The sequence below is a fragment of the Ostrea edulis genome, chromosome 10, assembly GCF_947568905.1.
Source record: "Ostrea edulis chromosome 10, xbOstEdul1.1, whole genome shotgun sequence".
In the NCBI taxonomy this organism is placed as follows: Eukaryota; Metazoa; Mollusca; class Bivalvia; order Ostreida; family Ostreidae; genus Ostrea; species Ostrea edulis.
In genome coordinates, this window is record NC_079173.1 from 13,818,328 (window position 1) to 13,843,450 (window position 25,123).

Sequence of the window (25,123 nt, forward strand, 5' to 3'; positions counted from 1 at the left end):
TTACTAAGGTCACCAAAAGATCGCTTCTCTTGCTCTGAAATCAAAGATCTGAGGCAGAAAGCCCTATTTGTTTGGGGACATGGACGGTCAAACTATGAAAATGGCTGCCATAAAACTTCCGTGCTGACATCTTTTTAGGGAATCCAATGACACTCTTGCATAAATAGCTGAATTGGAATGTCTGATTGTAAAGCCTCAAGATCTGCTAAGGTGTCCTTTGACTGAAGTGCATATAACAAAGGCCTATGATTTCTACTAGAGCTGTGCATAAATCCAAAATTTCCTCAGAAACATTTCCACTTTGAAACAAAGTAGACACAAATTTTACTACCTTTATTGCAAATACCTTGGAGTCAGCACCACGAATTTGATTTTTGTCACCTATTGTTGTTGAAGAGAAATGTTCAAACTCTTTTTGTATTGACTTCTCAGAAAAATGGATAGGCAACTCTTTGATGAGATTTTGAACAACATTGGTGATGTCGTGCAGGGGTTCACATGCTGCTATTTCATATTGTGCCAAGTCATCAATGTGGAGTTCATTTGTACATAGCAAAGCTGGTGGTCTTTGAATATCATGCAATAGTTTGTAGAGCTTCTTGTAATTGTTTTACTGCATTGATACATATAAATATTTCTTGCCTGGAGTTCCTCTAATATTTCATCCTTCTTGAGGTTGTTGAATGGTGATGTACTCTGCAAGCTGAACGTGGTCCAGAGGCATTCACCTTTATAAAGGTGATATCGTTCAGCGAGGGAAGGTGAATGGAAGCTATATGCAGATTCCGGATTTGAGTGGTCATTGGATGATATTCCACACAAGCAGCTGAAATTACCCCCACGTTGTTGACCGGACTCGAATTCCCTTGCTGGACCATCACCGCTAAAGGCTCTAATAACATGAAAGAAAGGAATGCCATTGATTTCTATAGATTCACTAAGTTGTTTCAGGTCTTCGATTCTTGAACTAGTGTAGGAAAGTTGGTCAGTATCAGTCCTTTTCGACTGACCCAAGATGTACAAGTATGGTTTTTTAACATTGGCTTGGACGTCAATAGGAGGGCGATCTGGACATTTTTCCTTATACTCGTTATTGGTGATGATAAGCCACGGATCATACAACGTAGATACCATGATGCTGATGTAATTATGATTCAATGTGTCCGAGTGGTCGTGCCATAATTTTAGGGAGCGTGTTCTACTTCTCATTGTAGGTGTCTCTCTGATTTCCTCTAGTTCTTCTTTCTCGTTAATAGCAAGGCCTAATAATATGAACTCTCATTCAAGTTCAACTGTATTCATGTCATTGTAGTCTACATTTCACTTGATTGGTCGCATGAGCTCTTTTTGATACAGAAACATTATTGATCTTATTTTGTGCAGTGGAATTTTTCTGCCATATACAGTCATTTCTGTGTTTTCTAGTTCTCCTGATGGTGCAAGTTTATTTCCCTGATAGGTTTTTGGAACTACTTTTTCCCCGATATACAATTCCTTACTATGCAATTTTGTTTTAATTTCCTCTTGGATCTTGCGCACAGGCTTTGGTGTTGGAATTGATAGTTTCTGCCACATTTTTTTTCGCCCTTCTCATCCTCTGAAAGTAATCCTTTCCTCTTACCCTCATTGTGGCGTTGAAAGCTGAGGTATCAATGTCAGTCTTTCCTGCTATTTCTTTAAACACTTGCCCAAAATTGTGTAGCAAATTTCCACTTTTGTGTCTGAGCTTGAAACACATGGCCAGAGATTTCCAAATCACATTTGATCCGGGGTTCAGCTCCTTAAAAATCTGAGAAATTCTTCTTTTCTGAAAGTGTAGCTGTCTAGCTGACCAGCATGCCTCTTTTCTTTGATTTGACCCTCTTTCAGTGTTGTCATGTTTTGTTGTGTTCTGCAGTTAGCATCATTTCTTGTTTCATAAAACATTGACATTCGTTCATTATTGAGTTGTCTGAATGACTTTCCACTAGCAAGAAATGTATTTATATTGTGTGAGTCTTCAGAAATTATTTTATGTATTTTTTCTGCATTTTTCTTTTTCAGTAATAACTTTTATTTCTGTTTATGTCCACTGCATGTTTTTTCAGTTAAATTGTAGTGCTTCGAAACAGCAGATTTTATGAATGTTTGCAACTTTTGTTCCATAGTTGGTTCAAGTATTGAGATAAGTTTGTCAGCTTTTGGACTTTTTAATTCACCAAATGCATTTGCTAAATCTGTTGTTTGGGTTGTAATGTGTTTAACATTTTCACAGGCTGATGCGTGCAGCACAGTTTGCACCAGATTTTGAGACTCGCATGAAGGACAATCTACTAATTGATGCAGTTTTCGTTCCCTTTCACCGAGTTTTGTGGACCAGTTTTGCAAAGAGAAATGACTTGGACATTCTTTTTTTTTCACCGGTTTTGTTTGAATTCTTAAAGTATGCACTTTTTGTCAAATAGTTTTGTAGTCTTGGTAACTGTCTCACAAATTTGTGATAGGGAATGTGCATTTTAGGATATTTGAACATAAACTAAGTGTAGAATTCATAACGTTGCTTGGGTGGGATGAGGTTTCTAAATTTATCTAATGAACTATCTAGACTTGTATTTCGTTCTCCAGATGAAAATGAATTCCACCAGTCCTTATTATGGGGGTCCTTACTGTTTCTAGCAATGATAACTTTGGCAAAGTTGAGTTGCAATAATTCATTTTTCCTTCAATTTACAAACCCAAGGCTATTCTGTCCTCCATAATGGTAGCGTCCTTAGAAAAGCTCGTTATACCCCGTATTTACGATATCTTGTATAACAAATTTACAAAATTCAGAATTTGTTTTGAAATAGGTATTTTGTGGAATTCTTCAATATTTACACACTGGTTATAAAAATGGTGACAAGGGAAACAATTGCATGCATATAGTATACATATTATAGCGCTATCTAAACGATGAATAACAATAGTTATTTAATAGTTATCTCATTATCTAAATTCTAAAATTAAAAGAAAATTTGTCCGTGTATGAAAAACATTATTTTTATTATTATTAATATTTATATATGGTGGTGTTGGTTGGATTTTTCACACTTGTTTTAAACTCGAAATTACATTGCATACATTCAATTTCCACCTTTATGTGTGTTTTTGAATAAACTTGATTGATTGTGTTGAACGTTTTATTTCTTCTTTTTCCCCAGTATAGTATAAATAAAATAACATGCTGGTACAGAATATTCTTGCCTGACAAAGTTGAGGGGGAGGAGGGTAAACATAAATATTTTTCAAAACTTGAACAGCGAATGGATAAAAATTGTACATACAAATTTAATAATATAAAACATAAAAGAACTGCAACATTCTGCTGCAACTTCATTCAGCATCATTCTGTATATGTCATTTACTTGCATGCGACTTCGTTCTTTGAATTTGCGGTGGCACAGTCAATTTTGTTTGATAGAGTGATCTTCTCCTTAGTCTGTATCATCCGAGTGTTTACATTTAGTAAAGAAGTCAACCCAAATGGATAATCCCATGAAAAACGCATTAGAGCAAGGGCATGCACTAAATATTTAAAGAAAATATATTTTTATCAAATCGTTGTGTTCATGAAAATTAAAGAGATGTCATTCGTAATTGCCATAAACCCATACTAATCGATGAGGAAAAGAGGTAAACAAAGTAGAATTTTCATTCCAGTAGGTGTTTTCTGATTATTTTGTTAAGAAAACGGATATGTGTGAGAGTTCGCATTAAACATGAAGAAGGTTTTGTTTATAGTGAATCATCTTAACTTTATTTGATATAACAATGTCTTCCCCTTACAGTATGCACTTTTTCAGCATGGGAAATGTATGTCTAATTTTAGCAAGTCACGTGATCGAAAGCACATGGTCATCCAATTTTAGTTAAAAATGTGATAGCAATGATCCATACATTGAAACATTCGTACAATTATTTATGTATCACTGTGTTTTATTTTTATTAACCGAATCATATGTATTTGTAGGAAACTTTGATTTGCAGCACTCGTATTTATGCAGGCTTCCTTAACGTTGCTGAGTAACGTCCTGTTTACTATTTATGTCGCCTATAGACTCCTAGTCACGACACTAACGCTCTAAGCACTAAACCAGTGCCAGTTAGTGTTGTTATCATACAGTGTGAGAGTTCTTTACTTAGGATAGTGTATAGAAACAATTATGTAATGCTATTCAAACAAATTTTTCATTCAAATTATACATAGCTGTCTAGAACTGAACATTGTTTTTGTATGTAAAATGTCATATAGATTTTGAAAATAAATAACGAGACAGCTAGATGACACAATCCAGTGACATAATTACAAAAGTTTCACAACATCATTAAAATTGACAAAGGAAATGATGTATCCAAGCACGAAAGAAAAGCAAATAGATTTTAATGCTAAAATTAAAGAATTATGACCCAAAAACTAGATGCTCATGGATGAGAGTCTCCTATATATCTAGAAAACCCAGATTGACACCAGTAAATAAATTTTTTTTCTGAGAAATGTTTTATTAGATGCAAAATGAGAATGACTGATGTCTACAGATAAGAAACTACTGCCTCTACACGGGCTCACCAAGCGTAAAAAATCAATTTATCAGTAAATGCAAAAGAAAGATCAAAGTATCCTTGAAGTAAGTAATTACTGATGCTTTAATGTTACGTCTGCAATTCTTAATAAATCGACTTTTAGGAATGCTACAAAGATAACGTCATCAAATCGACCAGACATCATGCATTTTTCTTTCTTTAAAATCATGTATTGTGTTGTTTCTTAAAGATTTAAACATCAAATCCCACTAAACCACAAAGGAACAATAAAATTGTCAAAAGAATTTCCATCAAATTAATAAACTCTGAGTAAGGCATACTCCAATAACGTGATTTTTTGTCTTTTTGACCACCTACGATGGACATTCTTAAAAGCATGTACTTTTCTTTAAACATTCGTCTCACTGTCTGCGTTTAATTGGATTCGGAATATGTTCTGTAACTATAAATTCTAGACTAAAATTGGGTATTCTTTCATACATGGTACATGTACTATATTTGATTTGGAAGCATGTGAACAAATGGCCAACATTACAACTCGATGTAAGAAAGGAAATCCCTTTCAATAATCAAGGCGAATTTCCCCTCAAAGGCTTTTATTTTATTTTTTCAGTTTTGAATTTCTTCCTTCTTCTACGCATAATAAGGCACGTGAATACACTCAAGCCATACAAGTAATATACATTATGTTTAGAGAGAGAGAGAGAGAGAGAGAGAGAGAGAGAGAGAGAGAGATGTGGGTATGATGGGCACAATTTAAGTAAATAGCAAGTTCCATCTATTTTATTGAGTACAAAAACTTTCCCATTTTACCATTTTTATACAGGACATATTTCTGTGTTTCAAGCAACTATCAATCATAATATTGCATATGACAGGAAGTTTTTCAGCGCATCTTGCAGTATAAACATAAAACTTCATTCGTAAAATAAAAGTATGTTGTATAACACTATTATCTTCAATAAATGCTAAACTAATTTTAAACTTATGTATATTTCGCACTCTCGTTTATTTCAAAAATTTGATAAAAAGCAAGCTCTGTATTTTGGACCTTAAACATAAAAATAACAAGGAAACATGTTGGTGACGTCGAGTAAGTACATACTCATTTTCCTTATCAAAACAGAAAGGCTGAATAAGGTGTTTTCTGCGGTTGACGATCTGGTTTGTCATATTCAAAATGTTAGTTTTTATTGAATTATATTCAATTTAAAAATAATTTAACACTTAACGAGTCCTGACATTGACCTATAATTATGCGATTATTCTGTGATGTTTTCTAATTTTTGATTTGGACAGCAGTAATAGGTAATGACGATCACGAATCCCAGAGACTGACTACACTGTAAGACATGATGTTAAATGTGGAAATTGTAGAGGCAAAAGACAAAATTATGGTTTTCTAATGGTGCTGTTTGTGTTTTATATAAACCTGTACCCTTTATGATTACGTATAATTTGCCCCTTTTTGTATTTTGAACTGCTTTGATTATGGATAGGAATGGCTTTGAATTTTTCAATAAACTGAATATCCATGATGATCATTACCGAAAAAAGGAGATTGTTTACACATACTAGTATTTCATAACTCAGTACTCCACAGGAACAACAACACCGTATATTCTACTGTTGTAATAAATCAATGTGAACACCTCTGGTATAACCAGGGGTCCATGTTTTCCCAAGTCCAATTTATATTTCTTTTAGGAGTTATGAAATTGATTACTGTTCTTTATCTTCGCCTTTCATGAATACTAAATACCCTAATTTGCACTTTATTCATCAACTATTATATGCGTGAATACATTCTTATCAAGAATATAACGTTTTCATCAACTCATAATACCGTATTCACTTAAAAAATGAAACTTATGATTCTTTTCTTGATGCATATATCAAACGAAAACTCTGAAAAAGTTTTCCGTCTAAGTTTTCGTTTTAGAATGATAAGTTTTATTTCTTATCATTTATCTATGTTTTAAACTAGAAAAACAAATCGTTTCTATCATCAAAGAGCTTTCATTAATGTTTTTGAAATGGCGCGTAGGAATACACTGATTTTGACTGCGGATAACTCCGTTTACCTGATCAGGATATGGGACTCACGGCGGGTGTGACCGGTCAACAGGGGATGCTTACTCCTCCTGGGCACCTGATCCCACCTCTGGTGTGTCCAAGGGTCCGTGTTTGCCCAACTATCTATTTTGTATTGCTTGTAGGAATTATGAGATTGATCACTGTTCGTTATCTTCACCTTGCATGTATGTAACAATGAAAACAATAGCTGGCTGTGTGTTCAGGTAAGGTAAAGTTACTGTGCAGAATTAAATGGATTAGAGCCAAATGAAAGGTGTCATTGGTAAAAGCTGAATTAGATATAAAGGGAGAGAACAAGCGGTGACTAAATGTGTGCTGCTTTGTGTTGGAGGAGATGTTGAACACTGATTTTATCGTAGGAGCGGTCAAATGCGACTCGGATGTATTTCAATATCAAGTGGAAAGCTTAACACCTCGTCATCTAAATCGTCCTCGTTGATCCCCATATAACGCAGTTTAATTTCATCAATATTTCGAAGATCAAAAGTCGCCGCTACCTCCGTCATGTTATCCAACTCGTAATGCAGACGAAATATATATACCGGAAACTCGTGTAATCTGTCTACTTCTTTTACCAGTCAGTGTCCTACGTCATCAAATTGACTATTCTGCCACGGCATCACTACATATGTGTGTAGTTTCTTTAAATTAAGTTTGTTTGTCTTTTATTCATATCTTTTGTTGTGTTTATTTTTGGCAGCAATAACAAATCAAACGAATACAGTTCCTCTACAATGCTTGTGTGGAAATTCCCGTTTTATGAACAGCGCTAAAATTAGAAATTAGATATCCTTAGCTTGCACCTCTGATATGTCCAGGTGTCCGTATTTGCCAAAAATTTACTTTATAGAATCGATGACTATTAGTTATATTTACTTTTTGATACAGTGTACGAAGTTTATTTAGGGAGGGGGGGGGGGGGTGCTAGAGGAGAAGTATACCTTAATAAGATTCCTAGTGGAAGAATATGTTATGATTTTTATTATATTTTTACATTTTATTTAATTTCATATTTTATAGTACATTATTCTATAATTTTGACCTCCGATGCCATCTTCAGCGATATTGTACACCAAATAATCTTGCACCGTAAATACGAAAGTTATCGTAAGGGGTGGATCTGATTTTTCATTTTCTTGGCCAATCTGAATACAAATTCTTTATATCTTTAATGTCTGGTGTGTTATCTGTTAGAATGCAGCTGACCGCCGACTCCAGCACAAGTTGTGCAACTTTGAGTTTGTTGCTACTTTTAAATGACTTACTGGAGGAAATATTTGTATTTGCAATTTTTGGAAATCTGTAATCTATTCAACGCAGTGTTAGGAGATAATGGCTAGGCTCTAATGTATTAATAAGCGAATCCATACCATAAAATGTAAATGTATGTATTTGGGTGCGTTGTATACTTTTTACCGGAAGTTCATATATAGCTTACCACACGAACGATAACTCCTACATGAAAACATTACGAAAAAAAGGCAATAAGAAGTTAACGACGATGAAACTGAAATCATCCCGTCTATCACAAAATTGAGTTGTTAGTTTGCTGTTAATATGTATTTTCAATTAAATATCAAAGTACGAATAAGATGTGGAGGACTCGGTGGTGTCTTTCATTTCGACGCCACTTGGATATATCGATTAAAAATATGAATGAACATGATTATTATTAATAGATAAAACGTCGTCGATTTAAATGTCGAGTAGAAGACCACAGCAAGAAATTTTTCTCTTGTCATGTACAGTATAAGCTTTTGAATAAATTCTGCCTTATAAGAATATAGATTTAAGTTATAAAACTGTATATTGCTGTTTAAGATGTCATATTAGCAATATCAAGTTTCCAATAGCCACATTAATGGTGGTAGCCTTGCCTCTCTTGTTTTGCAACTGATATTGTATAAGTTGTTTTAAAAGAATTCCTTATGATGAAGGTACAAACAAAAATTTCTCGCCGCAACCGGTCATACCGTCTGACAGCAACGGTCATTGACCACCATTATTTCGTATTGACTTGAAAATTGAAGTAAATGAGGTTATTCTAAACTTTAATTGAAAATGTAATTAACAGTGCAACATGCCGCTGTCTAAAGGGGTTCTTATCAAAGGAAAAAACAGGATTATTCAATACGTATCAGATTAATAAGACTTGAACTTGCATTAAGGCGTAGCCTGTAGATTGAAAATATACACTGTAATGGATATTCATTTTTGTAATTTTAGGAACGTAACAAAATTGAATTTCCCGTTCCTTATTATATCTTGTCAAAAAACAAATCTGCATTTTATGTAGAATTTTAAACTTGATGAATTTTAATTGAAATTGTGGTTGTTCGTCATTTTCAAAATGGATAGCTATGTCAACGCAACATAGCATCTGAAGATTCTTTGTTTTTAATTACTTATACTGATATGAGCTATTTTTATGTAAGAAACTGCATCCAACAAGGATATGCGTGCAGAGGTTATAACTTGTTGTCAAGTGGTTTTTAAAACTACAAAATTAATAGCTCTGCTTTGTGGACCCCTGTCATCGATAGCGACTATAAAAGGGTCCAAAACCGAATGAAGAGGTATAGCTACCTGCAGTGAATTCAGGACGCCATCGTATTGCTTAAGGTAAGATCATAACGTTGTTGTCCTTGCATGAGATATCAAAAAATTATTTTAGGTTTAATCGCATATGTAAGAACAGTTCTTGTGATGAATCCGTGGTTAGTTTAAATCTTTTAATCATCCAATCTCTACCATGTTTGATTTAAGAAATATTTCTCTATCCGTTATCACAATGCAATTTATCTGACATCTACTTGTTTTCAGAATTTAGTATTACACGCTACGATCTGATACAGTGCTGCAGAATGAAGAAATTTCTTGTTCTTCTGATCATCGGCATGGTGTTGGTGGAAACCTTTGCCAGACAGAGTGAGTTAAATTATTTTCTTGTTCCGGTTTATTAGCAAGTTGATTGAAGTAGCTTGGAAAATATACATGGACATTAATCTCTTTCATAACACACACATTATTTTCTCCATAAATACACTACCCAACATAAATAAGTATACACATAAGTTTTTTTTACACATTTTGGAATGAAAAATATTCAATATCATGAAAAAGAGCTGAATTCACTGTGTATAATCTGTAATCTATCTCAGTAAAATAATCATTTAAGGGTAGAATTTCAATATATGTGAAACAATGATGTACATTCAATATTTTTGGCTTAGTCTGTTAAATTGTGATATTGATTTATTTAAGGTGAAAAATCAAAAGGTCTTATAAAAGTCAACATTAAATACTCAATAATATGTATTAAGAATACGCAACTTCCGAGATATTAGCTCTTCTGTGATGGAGGTACGGTAAGTGTTGTGTTGAACGCTTGGGTGGGTACAAGGTGTATACATATACTAAGGACTAGCTATGTAACTACGGATAAAATTCATGAAAGTGTAGAGTTTGCTTATATCAACCGTTGGTATACATTAAACTGACCATATCAAGAATGATATTTGTTTGAATTAGGTCATTAGATTAAATATGAAATTATTTTTTATTTCCTCCTCTGTACGAGTGATATTTTAATCAAAGGAAAATGGTGATTATCGATTTTTGTTTGAGCTAATTTATTATTAGATACTAATAAACTTCCTAATATTGTGTGTCCCTAAAGATTGGGTGGTTGCATGATGTCTGATAATCGACCTTAAGGCAATATATGAAGGTGAAGATAACGAACAGTGATCAATCTCATAACACCTACAAGCAATACAAAATAGATAGTTGGGCAAACACGGACCCCTGGACACACCAGAGGTGGGATCAGGTGCCTAGGAGGAGTAAGCATCCCCTGTTGACCGGTCACACCCGCCGTGAGCCCCATATCCTGATCAGGTAAACGGAGTTATCCGCAGTCAAAATCAGTGTGCCAAGAACGGCTTAACAATCGGTATGAAACACGTCAGACAGCATTTGACCCAATGCGAGGTTGTATTGACGAAGTAGATCGTTATAACGACCATAGAATTTGCGAAATGCTGACTTCAATCGAGACTGTTGAAATCCCTGTACCATCAACTTGTTTGTCAGTAGCTTACCTCGATTTAAAAACTGACTATACCCAGAACAAGCTCTTGCATATCGAATCAGTTGAGATATATAAACACCATATGCAGGTGATAATGGAATATTGCTACATAAATGTGGGAAGTTGACGATGGAGAAGCTCAAATCATCCCGTTTGTCATAAGTTGAGTTGTCAGTTTACCGTTAATGTCTACTTTCAATAAAATATTTAAGTATGAAGCAGAAGTGGACGATAAGGCAGCGATAAGCATTTGTACCCACCGCGTGTGGACGATAGTATGTTTTGCGTCTCATTGTGCGTAAGAGTTCCACAAAGGGAGATAATTATTGAGCAACTCGGAAATTGCGTATTAGTTTGAAATGGTTTCAAAATAAAAGTTTGCATAATATCCCATTTTAGAAAGTTCAAAAAATGAAGTATTTTGATAAAGAATAAGGATATAAAAAGTTATCAGCCTAATGTTATCTATTCATATACAAGAGTTATGTATTTTGCATAGAAAAATCTGTATCTATCATGTAACCCATATTTTGTATGCGCAAGTTTTTTGTTTCGGTGAGTGTATACTTATTTATGGTGGGTAGTGTATATACTACAATAGGTACAGTAAAACTGTGGTCAGATTTCTGAAGATGCAAGAATATTAAATGCTTTATCCAAGTTGAATAACTTGACGTGAGAAATTTAAATTTCAAACTTTAAATTTAGTTTCTGTAGAAAATAATTTACGTAGTCGTAATTGACATATTCTTTCTCTGTTTCTTGTAAGATCAATTAGTTCTCCATCAGTTAAAAGATTGTGACTTTCCACATTCGCTTGAATGAGTCTCATTCATCTATTTTTTCTTTTTACATTTCAGAAAGAAACGCTGACAATGGAGATAAAGACGATGACAACAAAAGTAAAAATGACGATGATGACAAGAATAATGGAGATGACAGTAATAAGGGACAGCGGGGCAGGAGAAGCGCAGATGACGGCGGCAACAGTAAGACGAGTAAGGAGAGTAAGGAGAGCAAGGAGAAAGATGATGGGAGATAAAGAGGAAGTAGCCGCAATGTAAAGAAGAAGGCTGGAAATGAAAAGGAAATGACTCATGAATTAACAAAAAGATAAACCCTTTCCCTCAAATTCAGAAAGTATATCACTGATTCAACTCACTGTACCGTATTGTTGTGATAAGTTCATTGTAAATTCGTGGACTTTTTCATAACTCTAGCTAATCTTTGTTTACATGTACAGCTATAGTATGTCTTTTGTATGCCATAATATATGTATAGATAGAATGTGAATTACTGATATGCTGAAGGAAACCACGTGGTTCTGACAGTTGTCAATTTCACTTTACTACTGAATTACTAAATTCATTCAAATGTACAATGATATGTGTATTTAAGATTGTGCATATATGTTGTAGAACAGATATTTTTTGATTTAGTTATTTTATAGCATCGATATAATGCAAAATATGGACAGAATACAGTAAATCAAAAAAATCAGTGTCGTTATTTATTCTGTAGAGGAAAATAGCTGAATAACATGACCCTCCTTACATCAGCTCTGTCCCCTGTGGATAGAGTTACGTATACCAAGCCGTTTTACTATTCATTCAAAACATGAAATATCACTAATCTAAGGAGAAATGTCTTATTTTAAAGAGGAATATATTTAGAAACAGAGATATCTCTTTAAGATAAAGGATATATCTCGCTTAAAGTGATATCTTTTATATTGAAGGATATTTTTTTTACTTAAGAAGATATCTGTTTAACTTAAAGGGATATCTACATGTATAAGAGTTTTAGTGATATATGGTTTGACAGATAAGGACGTATATCTATAAATGTTCAAATCAGATATCTCTCTCACAAAAGTGATGTGTCTCTCTAAAGCTGGAAAGAGAGGTATCATGTATATTTCAATTCTGGTAGAATATATAGGTAATGCTTCCCGAATCGTCCAACATAGCTGACAATTTTGAAGTGTACACAAGTAGTGAAAATTTGAATTGCCAGTTTGCTGAAATAGGCGATTGAAACTGAATGCACATTACTTTTCGAAACAACATCTTTTGTTGTAAATTGTAGTTTCCCCTAACTCATTCTTGCTTGTTTCTTGTCTGATGTTTCAGAAGACCCTCAAGGTAATCCTGATACTGTGTCAACAATATCGTAAACATGTCTACATGATTTCACTGTCTCACAAATCTGGATTTCATTACAATCATCGCTCTGTATTTGTTCTAAAGCGATGATTTCAAATCTATGTTTAGACATTATATGTCGATAGTCAAATCTTGAAGAAGGAGGAGGGATTAGTGAAAGGTAGTTCAATTATGACATATCTAGGAATCTTTGAATGCTGAAATGATGCAGATGGTGTATTGAAACAAAAACGAAGATAATAAGAAAATGATTAATCACTTTTTTGACATACAGGTGTATATTGTAAATTTACCAAAGGGATTTCAAACACCATATTGCTAGCTTTATTTTCAGGATAGCAATATTAAATTATTTTAATGATTTATCGAAAGTTTGAGAAGTAATCCTTTGAGTTAGAAACAACTACACTGAAACCCGATCACTTTGCTGATGGAAATATATATTGAAATATAGTTAACAATTGAAAGAAACAACCACAAATACATTTTGTCGAACAAATCCAACCTTCATTTTACGGTTCCGGAATGGAGATAAATTCGGGATTCCCGTTTCCGGTAAAAGGAAGCGAGTCCTGGCATTTCGCCCCTAATTGTAAATCAGATACCATAAATTTCACTATACACCCCCACCACCACCAATCCCCCCCAATTTTGAGGCGGTATATCACAATTGTGAATAGAAATATCCTTCCCCGATCCAATATACAGCGCAAATATTCAAAATTACTATTATCCCAAAAACTCCCTCTGTCAATATTTAGTTCATATTTCACATCTCGAACAAAATATTTCCCCTCCAAAGAGAGAGAGAGAGAGAGGGGGGAGTTACGTGGTGTAATGTAAGTGTTAAACAAAGTTCTAAAGAACGTATAGTTAATTTGAAATCACAAACGATTCTCAAATCAACATCAAATACCATTCTTCAATATAATTTAAAGATCATATTTTTTGACATAATAGACAGTTGCTTCTTTAATAAAAGTGGAAAAATGAATATTCATATCTAGTATTCAGTCATCCAAAATATTACAGTTAATTTTCGAATTATCGCCACTCAATTCATCGCCATTTTCGTAATAAGCCGCATTTTCCTAAGAACGTTTTCCTATTACTTAAAATTCTCGTCAAAGCGTCAAATTCGCTATCGCCATTTGCCATGGTGTTTTTATTACAAAAGTCTATTTCAAACTGTTAATAATCTCGATAAACCGCCATGGATACACATGATCAATGATACGGAATATTGGTCAATATCAACCCCCGGCATACACCTAGGCAGGAGGTTCCCAATATTGAATAAAGAAGATAATTACTTAATATGAACCGTAGTCTTGTTGTTTTAGTGTAAAAAAAATATTTCAGTTTAGCTATGGCTTTCCCACAAAAGAGGTTTCTGTTGAATTTAAAAAAAAAAAAGCATATTATTACATACCACGGAATCCATCCGAAATATACACAACCAGAAATCACCAATTATTCTACCGTTTTATGGGGGGTCCATAAAAGGAGGACAATAGGTAATATTGTGACTGCAAGGGATGAAATACTCGTTGATATTCGTCCAGTTAATGACAGCTCACCTGCCAGGAAACAGCAATACAGTGTGCTAAATACCGACACTGGAAAAAGTTTTTAAATAACTTGGAACATACTGTCTATATGTGTCTTGTAAATATATTGTTTTGAAATGAAGCTTTATTATTGATAAAACTATTTTAATCATGTTAGAAAATTTGGGGAAAAAATTACGAGATATTTTTGTTTGTACGTAAAGGAAAGATAACGCTTACATATACATGTACAATAATAGTAAGTCCTACTCCCCAAGATGGCAGAAATTCAATTCATCGCCAAATTCGTTATAACGCCATAAATTCAAAAGAACAAAAGGTGGGGGTTTGTTGAGAGTTAACTGTACTTTGTTAAACACGACTCCGATCCCAAGCACAGCTACTCTGAAGTTGAAATAAAAAATTCACCAGGCTTGCTCATTGACAATATCTTTGTAGTCTTTGGTGACCTTCGTACTTAAATATTCTATCGAAAGTAAATATTAATAGCAAACTAACAACTTATGAAACTGAATGATAGCGGTTGCTAGCATCTTCTCAGGATGTGCTTCTTCTCTCTGGAATATGGCAACCGGGAGCCGCATCCGTTGCTTTATGTGTGGAGCCTCACAGGAATATTTAGTGAGATCAAGGTCGGATTTAGCTAATATGTCTGCATATTCAACTATGAGTCGCCCCGCTTCATCGCTACCCTCAGACAGGACATGGTCGTAACCTCGTCAACTTAATGCTTGAGGTGAGGTGTATCTTACTGTCAACCCAGACCCTAACTTGTCTAACCACTGTTGAGAGAGTGGTCAACTTCAGCTACCAGTATCGCCACTGTCAGAGGCTAGTCAGCCTTAAACATTTTGACGTCAGATTCATCACATAGATTTTACCCTGTTTTCCTGGCGCATTGAACGATTTAGCGGGGATTACCCCAGATGGAATGTCGGTCAGTGTCTCGGATATGAACTCAGAAAACTCAATGTTTAAACCACAATATAGGGTGGGGTAATAATAGAGGATCAAAGTCTGGTATGGGAATGTACAGGAAATTAAAAGAAATTCTTTTCAAGGATATCAGGACTACACCAAATCATATCAAAGTGCAATGTTCCGAAGTTGTATTGATTGGATCTTTATGTCCCCGTGACTAAAGCCTGGGGTTGAGTCATAGTATTTTTGTCCTCTCTGTCGGAAACTTAACCCTTGGGTCATATCGTTTGAATGGTGAGCAATGGGCCTCATACATGTAATTCATATTTGTAGTCCTTGTGACAAAACCTTTCTTTTGATATCAAAGTTTTTAACCTTGTAGTATCGACCTTTGAGTTGGACCTACTTTTACCAGAGTTTTACCTTGGCAATATATCCCATTGATGTAGTGATTTTGACCTTGAAGTTGGACCTAAATGTTAAAACAATAACCGATCTTTAACATTGTTGATTCCTTTTGAATGATGACAGATACGTCTTTTATATTTCATGTATGCTTTTTGTGAAAATACCTTTCTTTTGTTCTCAAATGTTTTAACGTTGTAACCTTGACATTGAATTTGACTGACTTTTAAGAAAGTTTAATCGAGGCAAAATCATCTGATATTGTTTAAAGTGGGACTGTCATATTTTCCACTACCTTACATTTTGTACTATGATTTGTTATTTTGTGACATACATGTATATCGTTGTTATATCGTGATCCTATGGGGCTAACTTCATTTTATTTTTACATGCATACATGTACCTAGGTATAAAATAATAACTCACACAGATACCTTGATTTATGTTTAAACTTCACAAAAACTCATTATATCATGATAAATCGAATGTAAGCAGGAGTTTTTCGATTTCTTTTGTCATAAAAATTTATGAAGTTGTTATACAGCTTTATTTAATCAAGCATACACACAGGTAAAACACAGAGCATGCTACGCGTACCGACAATTCGGAATTACTTGTGCTTCTGCATTAATGCAGATCTGTATCTCTCTCGGAACACATTTGGGCATGCCAGAGAGCTACTAGTCCACCCTTTATTTTAAAAAACTTCGATTTACGGTGCCGGTCGCTGTATTCTTGCATAATAATATTTTTAAAAAATCCTAACACATTTCCCCAGTATATTTCTGTCCAAACAGCCCCATGTGAACTGACAAGTCACAGCTTGATTTCGAAGATGTTAAGAATGGGCATATGTTCACTCATGGCGCACGACGATCGGGTGACCTAAAATATTTATGGGGATATTAGGTCACATAGACTTTACTGTTTCAGAATTAGTAGAGTACGGAAATGAACCGGAATGACTCTATAATGTTTGGACAACTTACACATTTTTGTACATTGCATTGGTTCATCACTTATTCATGTATACAGATATGTCACGAAAAGGTTTCCGTATAGTATACTCGTGTAAAAGTCAGCCCTTCTCGCAAAAGTCCACTAGTAATACAGCAAAACAATTTCGACTTAATACTGTCTATGATATATGTTTCAGATTTTTGAAAACTAATTTCAGAAGAACCTGTTCAACCAGATGGTAATCATACTTATACTCCAACTGCCCTTTCAAAAGATGAAATTCTTCAAAACCATGCTTCAGTTTTAGACACATTTAATATTCCAGTCAATGGGTCGAATAAATATGAGTTACCGTACCTATGCTGGATTCCTAAACTACATAATAACCCTTACAAAGATACATTGCTGGATCCAGTATGTGCTCTACCAAGCCTCTATCTTTGCTCCTCACGAAAATGTTAACAACTGTGGAGGAGAAACTTCAAACTTACTGTGTGACTACATATGCCAGAAGCGGTGTTAATCAAATGTGGGTTCTAAAAAATTCTAAAAAACTTTTAGTAAACTTCAAATCACAGAATTTTTCCCAAATCAATAACATTAAAACCTATGACTTTTCGACACTATACACGACCATTCCTCACGATAAATTAAAGACTAGACTTTTTGACATCATAGACAGTTGCTTCGTCAACAAAACCGGAAAACGGAAATATTCATATCTAGTGATCAGTCATTCAAAAACTTACTTTGTTAAACACCACTCTGATTCCACGCACAAGTACTCTGAAGTTGAAAAAAAAATATGCTAGAGTTCCTCATTGACAATATCTTCGTGGTCTTTGGTGATCAGGTCTTCCAACAGTCTGTTGGAATTCCCATGGGCACGAATTGTGCTCCTTTGTTAGCTGACCTGTTCTTATATTCATATGAAGCAGAATTTATTCAAAAACTTCTACGTGAGAAGAAAAAAATCTCTCGCTGTGACCTTCAATTCGAGTTTTAGATATATCGATGAGGTTTTGTCTATTAACAATTATAGCTTTCATTCATATGTCGATTTGATATATCCCTGTGAGCTCGAAATAAAGGACACCACAGGGTCGTCCACTTCTGCTTCATACTTAGATATTTTATTGAAAGTAGACATTAACGGCAAACTGACAACTCAACTGTATCACAAACGGGATGATTTCAGCTTCTCCATTCTCAACTTCCCATATTTTTGTAGCAATATTCCATTACCACCTGCATATGGTGTTTATATATCTCAACTGATTCGATATGCAAGAGCTTGTTCTGCGTATAGTCAGTTTTTAAATTGAGGCAAGCTACTGACAAACAAGTGGATGGTACAGGGATTTCAACAGTCTCGATTGAAGTCAGCATTTCGCAAATTCTATGGTAGTTATAACGATCTAGTTCGTCAATACAACCTCGCATTGGGTCACATGCTGTCTGACGTGTTTGCTGATTGTTAAGCCGTTCTTGGCACACTGATTTTGACTGCGGATAACTCCGTTTACCTGATCAGGATATAGGGCTCACGGCGGGTGTGACCGGTCAACAGGGGATGATTACTCCTCCTAGGCACCTGATCCCACCTCTAGTGTGTCCAGGGGTCCATATTTGCCCAACTATTTATTTTATATTGCTTATAGGAGTTATGAGATTGATTACTGTTCGTTATCTTCACCTTCCATCACGTAGATCAAATAAATTTTATTTCTTTGTAACGTTGGAAAAATGGAAGTGGAAACTTTCTTTTCTAATGACATCAAACATTGGAATTCTCTCCTTCATCAAATCAATTCTATAGATTTCTTTTATATCAGAAGTTTAGGAAAAAACATTTACTCAATGAAATTAAGAAAATGGCAGTAAACGACGTTATGTATTATTGACCTCGGTACACTGCCATGTGCATTTATGGTTTTGTATTAATTTCAACCGGGACCAGAACTTCCTCCTGGCTCCCAACCTTTAAGGACACCAAGACGCGGCAATGTCACTAAAAAGTTTTTGATTATTGTTCCAGGACCTTGAACTAACGACAAGGTCAATCATCAAATAAACAATATGTAAGAAGATATTTCCGTACATTAATATGTACATATTTCCGTACATTAATATGTACATGTAATTTACAAATTTTAGAAGCTCAGACTAGATAGTTAAGATATATATAATGCTCTCAGGTGAATGGTAAGGCCCATGAGCCTCCTGTTGATAATCTAGTTTTCCTTCATGGAATATACCTGATTTTGATTGGATATAAACATTGGACATTGTTGGTTAATTTGATTAATTTGCATGCATAATATGTAGCAGAAAATCCACGAATACAGCAAAATATGGACATCTAAAACTGTATGTTTCAACATCGTAATCCATCATGCATTATAATTATGAGTCAAGGTTTCAACTTTATGTAATTGAGTTCAGTGTATATAGGCCGTGCGTTTTTGATATTATGTAATTAGGTGTATGGTGCTATTTTTATCAGCTTCCATTAAATTGTTCTTTCATGAAAATATTAACGATTTAGTAGATTAGAGCTTTACTGTACCTAGATTATATCGATATCATATTAAAGTTTAAATTCTCTCTCTCTCTCTCTCTCTCTCTCTCTCTCTCTCTCTCTCTCATATATATATATATATATATATATATATATATATCATCCTCTTTATAAGGACTCCATGTATAAAATGATGAATGCTTTTCTGTCGTTGCCGTGTGAACATATTTGCAAACACGTACACCCAATCATGTAACTATTTTCTCGAGTTTTAAACACTTCTAAAACGATACCAGGCACATCTGCTTGATTTAAATGCTGATGTCGGGAGTCCAGTGAACCATCTAACCTTGTGATCAAATCAGAGACAAAAGTCCTATATAGTTTAGTACGTAGTATAGTTGCGGAACACAATGGTTAAAAAGCATTTTTGATGAGGATGGTGAGATCTTGTTAGAACTTTACCCATATCAGATGCATGCAATGTGGGTACAAATACTTGCTTAAGGTAATTGGATTGTATTTTTAGACTTCTAATACAATTGAATATGTACTTGTGTAAAAGGACAGCATTGTGTCCTTCATTTACTCAAGTAGACATTTAAGGAAGTTATTTACTACAAGCTATTGATATTTACCTTCATTTTTTATTATTCTTGCCAATGATTCATCCATATGAACCTTAATTTTTCAAACTGGAAGTTGTAGTTTTTTGGACTTGAAATTTTCAATACATGTTTTCCATGTATCTTTCAGGTTTTGATTTTGCTTCTCAGACGTGATGGAGCCAAGATGTGGAAGTTGGGGTTCATTTAAAGATTGACGGTATGATACGTCATGAAAGATAATGTAATGACCAGAGATAGACCACCACTGATCCTCCCCTAGATAGTTGACGATTCTCTCGCAGTGCTTCCGAAAGAGTGTTGGTCACCTCTTCAAAAACTCTAATGAGAATTTGGTATCTTCTAATGGTGGACGGAATTTGGCCTGGTTCCTAACAATAGATTCTTGAATTCGTGTGTAGTCCATCTTACTGTTGTCTTGTTGTTTGGCAATGAATCGTAGCATGGCGTTATCAATAATTTTTCCACATTGCCTGTTAGATGAGATATTCCTAAGGTCACCAAAAGATCGCTCCTCTTGTTCTGGAATCAAAAATCTGAGGCAGAAAACCCTATTTGTTTGGGGACATGGACGGTCAAACTATGAAAATGGCTGCCATAAAACTTCCGTGCTGACATCTTTTTAGGGAATCCAATGACACTCTTGCATAAATAGCTGAATTGGAATGTCTGATTGTAAAGCCTCAAGATCTGCTTAGGTGTCCTTTGACTGAAGTGCATATAGCAAAGGCCTGTAATTTTTACTAGAGCTGTGCATAAATCCAGAATTTCCTCAGAAACCTTTCCACTTTGAAACAAAATAGACACAAATTGGGCTAGCTTTATAGCAAATACCCTGCAGTCAGCACCACGAATTTGATTTTTGTCACCTATTGTTGTTGAAGAGAAATGTTCAAACTCTTTTTGTATTGACTTCTCAGAAAAAATGGATAGGCAACTCTTTGATGAGATTTTGAACAACATTGGTGATGTTGTGCAGGGGTTCACATGCTGGTATTTCATATTGTGCCAAGTCAACAATGTGGAGTTCATTTGTACATAGCAAAGCTGGTGGCCTTTGAATAGCATGCAATAGTTTGTAGAGCTTCTTGTAATTGTTTTACTGCATTCATACATATAAATATTTCTTGCCTGGAGTTCCACTAATATTTCATCCTTCTTTAGGTTGTTGAATGGTGATGGACTCCGCAAGCTGAACTTGATCCAGAGGCATTCACCTTTATAAAGGTGATATCGTGCAGCGAGGGAAGGTGAATGGACGCTATATGCAGATTCCGGATTTGAGTGGTCATTGGATGATATTCCACACAAGCAGCCGAAATTACCCCACGTTGTTGATCGGACTCGAATTCCCTTGCTGGACCATCACCGCTAAAGGCTCTAATAACATGAAAGAAAGGAACGCCATTGATTTCTAGGTTCACTAAGTTGTTTCAGATCTTCGATTCTTGAACTAGTGAAGGAAAGTTGGTCAGTATCAGTCCTTTTTGATTGACCCAAGATGTACAAGTATAGTTTTTTAACATTGGCTTGGACGTCAATAGGAGGGCGATCTGAACATTTTTCCTTATACTCGTTATTGGTGATGATAAGCCACGGATCATACAACGTAGATACCATGACGCTGATGTAACTATGATTCAATGTGTCCGAGTGGTCGTGCCATAATTTTAGAGAGGGTGTTCTACTTCTCATTGTAGGTGTCTCTCTGAGTTCCTCTAGTTCTTCTTTCTCGTTAATAGCAAGGCCTAATACTATGAACTCTCATTCAAATTCAACTGCATTCATGTAATTGTCGTTTACGTTTCACTTGATTGGTCGCATGAGCTCTTTTTGATACAGAAACATTATTGATCTTATTTTGTGCAGTGCAATTTTTCTGTCATATACAGTCATTTCTGTGTTTTCTAGTTCTCCTGATGGTGCAAGTTTATTTCCTTGATAGGTTTTTGGAACTACTTTTTCCCCGATATACAATTCCTTACTATGCACTTTTGTTTTAATTTCCTCTTGGATCTTGCTTACATGCTTTGGTGTTGGAATTGATCGTTTCTGCCATATATATTTTTCGCCCTTCTCACCCTCTGGAAATAATCCCTTCCACTTACCCTCACTGTGGCGTTGAAAGCTGTGGTATCAATGTCAGTCTTTTCTGCTATTTCTTTAAACACTTGCCCAGCATTGTGTAGCAAATTTCCACTTTTGTTTCTGAGCTTGAAACACATGGCTAGAGATTTCCAAATCACATTTGATCCGAGATTCAGCTCCTTAAAAAAATCTGAGAAATTCTTCTTTTCTGAAAGTGTAGCTGTCTAGCTGATCAGCATGGATTTTTTGTTTGACTTGACCCTATTTCAGTTTTGTTATGTTTTGTTCTGCAGTTAGCATCATTTCTTGTTTCATAAAATATTGACATTCGTTCATTATTGAGTTGTCTGAATGACTTTCCACTAGCAAATGTATTTACATTGTTTAAGTCTTCAGAAATTATTCTATGTATTTTTTCTGTATTTTCCTTTTTCAGTAGTAACTTTTATTTTTGTTTATGTCCACTGCATGTTTTTTCAGTTAAATTGTAGTGCTTCGAAAGAGCAGATTTCATTGATGTTTGGAACTTTTGTTCCATAGTTGGTTCAAGTATTGAGATAAGTTGGTCAGCTTTTGGACTTTTGAATTCACCAAATCCATTTGCTAAATCTGTTGTTTGGGTTGTAATGTGTTTAGCATTTTCACAGGCTGATGCGTGCAGCACAGTTTGCACCAGATTTTGAGACTCGCATGAAGGACAATCTACTAATTGATGCAGTTTTCGTTCCCTTTCATCGAGTTTTTTGGACCAGGTTTGTAAAGAGAAATGACTCGGACATTCTTTTTTTCCACCGGTTTTGTTTGAATTCTTAAAGTATGCACTTTTTGTCAAATAGTTTTGTAGTCTTGGTAACTGTCTCACAAATTTGTGATAGGGAATGTGCATTTTAGGATATTTGAACATAAACTGAGTGTAGAAATCATAACGTTGCTTGGGTGGGATGAGGTTGCTAAATTTATATAATGAAATATCTAGACTTGTATTTCGTTTTCCAGATGTAAATGAATTCCACCAGTCTTTATTCTAGGGGTCCATACTGTGTCTAGCAATGAAAACTTTGGCAAAGTTGCAATCATTCATTTTTCCTTCAATTTACAAACCCAAGGTTATTTTGTTCTTCATAATGGTAACATCCTTAGAAAAGCTCGTTATATCCCGTATTGACGATATCTTGTATAACAAATTTATAAAATTCAGAATTTGTTTTGAAATAGGTATTTTGTGGAATTCTTCAATATTTACATGCTTGATATAAAAAATGATGACAAAGGAAACAATTGCATGCATATATTATATATATCATAGCGCTATCTAAACGATGAATAACAATAGTTATTTAATAGTTATCTCATTATCTAAATTCTAAAATTAAAACTTCATTTTGAAGAAAATTTGTCCGTGTATGACAAACATTATTTTTATTAATATTTATATATGGTGGTGTTGGTTGGATTTTTCACACTTGTTTTAAACTTGAAATTACATTGCATACATTCAAGTTCCACCTTTATGTGTGTTTTGGAATAAACTTGATTGATTGTGTTGAACGTTTTATTTCTTCTTTTCCCCCAGTATAGTTTAAATAAAATAACATACTGGTACAGAGTATTCTTGCGTAACAAAGTTGAGAGGGTAGGAGGGTAGGCATAAATATTATTCAAAAATTGAACACCGAATGGATAAAAATTGTACATACAGATTTAATGATATAAAACATAAAAGAACTGCAACATTCTGCTGCAACTTTATTCAGCATCATTCTGTATATGTCATTTACTTGAATGCGATTTCGTTCTTTGAATTTGCGGTGGCACAGTCACTTTTGTTAGATAGAGTGATATGCCCCTTAGTCTGTATCATCCGAGTGTTTACATTTAGTAAAGAAGTCAACCCAAATGGATAATCCCATGAAAAACGCATTAGAGCAAGGGCATGCACTAAATATTTAAAGAAATATTTGAAATATATTTTTATCAAATCGTTGTGTTCATGAAAATTGAAGAGATATCATTCGTAATTGCCATAAACCCATACTAATCGATGAGAAAAAGGGGGAAACAAAGTAGAATTTCCATTACAGTAGGTGTTTTCTGATTATTTCGTTAAGAAAATGGATATGTGTGAGAGTTCGCATTAAACATGAAGAGGGTTTTGTTTATAGTGAATCATCTTAACTTTATTTGATATATCAATGTCTTGTTCTTACAGTATGCACTTTTTCTGCATGACAAATGTATGTCTAATTTTAGCAAGTCACGTGATCGAAAGCACATGGTCATCCAATTTTAGTTAAAAATGTGATAGCATTGATCCATACATTGAAACATTCGTACAATTATTTATATATCACTGTGGGGTTTTTTATTAACCGAATCATATGTATTTGTAGGACACTTTGATTTGCAACTCTCGTATTTGTGCAGGCTTCCTTAACGTTGCTGAGTAACGTCCTGTTTATTCTTTCTGCCGCCTATAGACCTCCTAGTCACGACACTAACGCTCTAAGCACTAAACCAGTGCCAGTTAGTGTTGTTATCATACAGTGTGAGAGTTCTTTACTTAGGATATTTTATAGACACAATTACGTAATGCTATTCAAACAAATTTTTCATTCAAATTATACATAGCTGTCTAGAACTGAACATTGTTTTTGTATGTAAAATGTCATATAGACTTTGAAAATAAATAACGAGACAGCTAGATGACACAATGCAGTGACATAATTACAAAAGTTTCACAACATCATTAAAATTGACAAAGGAAATGATGTCTCCAAGCACGAAAGAAAAGTAAATAGATTTTAATGCTAAAATTAAAGAATTGTGACCCAAAAACTAGACGCTCATGGATGAGAGTCTCCTATATATCTAGAAACCCCAGGTTGACACAAGTAGATTAATTTTTTCTGAGAAATGTTTTATTAATAGATGCAAAATGAGAATGACTAATGTCTAGAGATAAGAAACTACTGCCTCTACACGGGCTCACCAAGCGTAAAAAATCGATTTATCAGTAAATACAAAAGAAAGATCAAATTATCCTTGAAGTAAGTCATTACTGATGCTCTAAAGTTACGTCTGCAATTCTTAATAAATCGACTTTTAGGAATGCTACA

The 25,123-nt window shown here is 34.5% G+C and overlaps 1 protein-coding gene across 1 annotated transcript; it reads left to right on the plus strand.

Annotated features, from left to right (window-relative positions):
- Positions 1-9,177: 9,177 nt before the first annotated feature.
- Positions 9,178-12,250, plus strand: LOC125666843 (arginyl-tRNA--protein transferase 1-like). The gene is made up of 3 exons (XM_048900169.2): positions 9,178-9,279; positions 9,481-9,585; positions 11,611-12,250. Exons 2-3 carry the CDS (start codon positions 9,522-9,524, stop codon positions 11,790-11,792), a joined length of 246 nt encoding a protein of 81 aa, XP_048756126.2. The 5' UTR covers positions 9,178-9,279; positions 9,481-9,521; the 3' UTR covers positions 11,793-12,250.
- The last annotated feature ends 12,873 nt before the right edge of the window (positions 12,251-25,123 follow it).

Excerpts from the sequence above, each read along its gene's own strand:
- LOC125666843 (XM_048900169.2), top strand. The coding sequence starts at position 9,522 with ATGAAGAAATTTCTTGTTCTTCTGATCATCGGCATGGTGTTGGTGGAA. Across the intron at positions 9,586-11,610 it reads GGAAACCTTTGCCAGACAGA|AAAGAAACGCTGACAATGGA; the intron begins GTGAGTTAAATT and ends TTTACATTTCAG.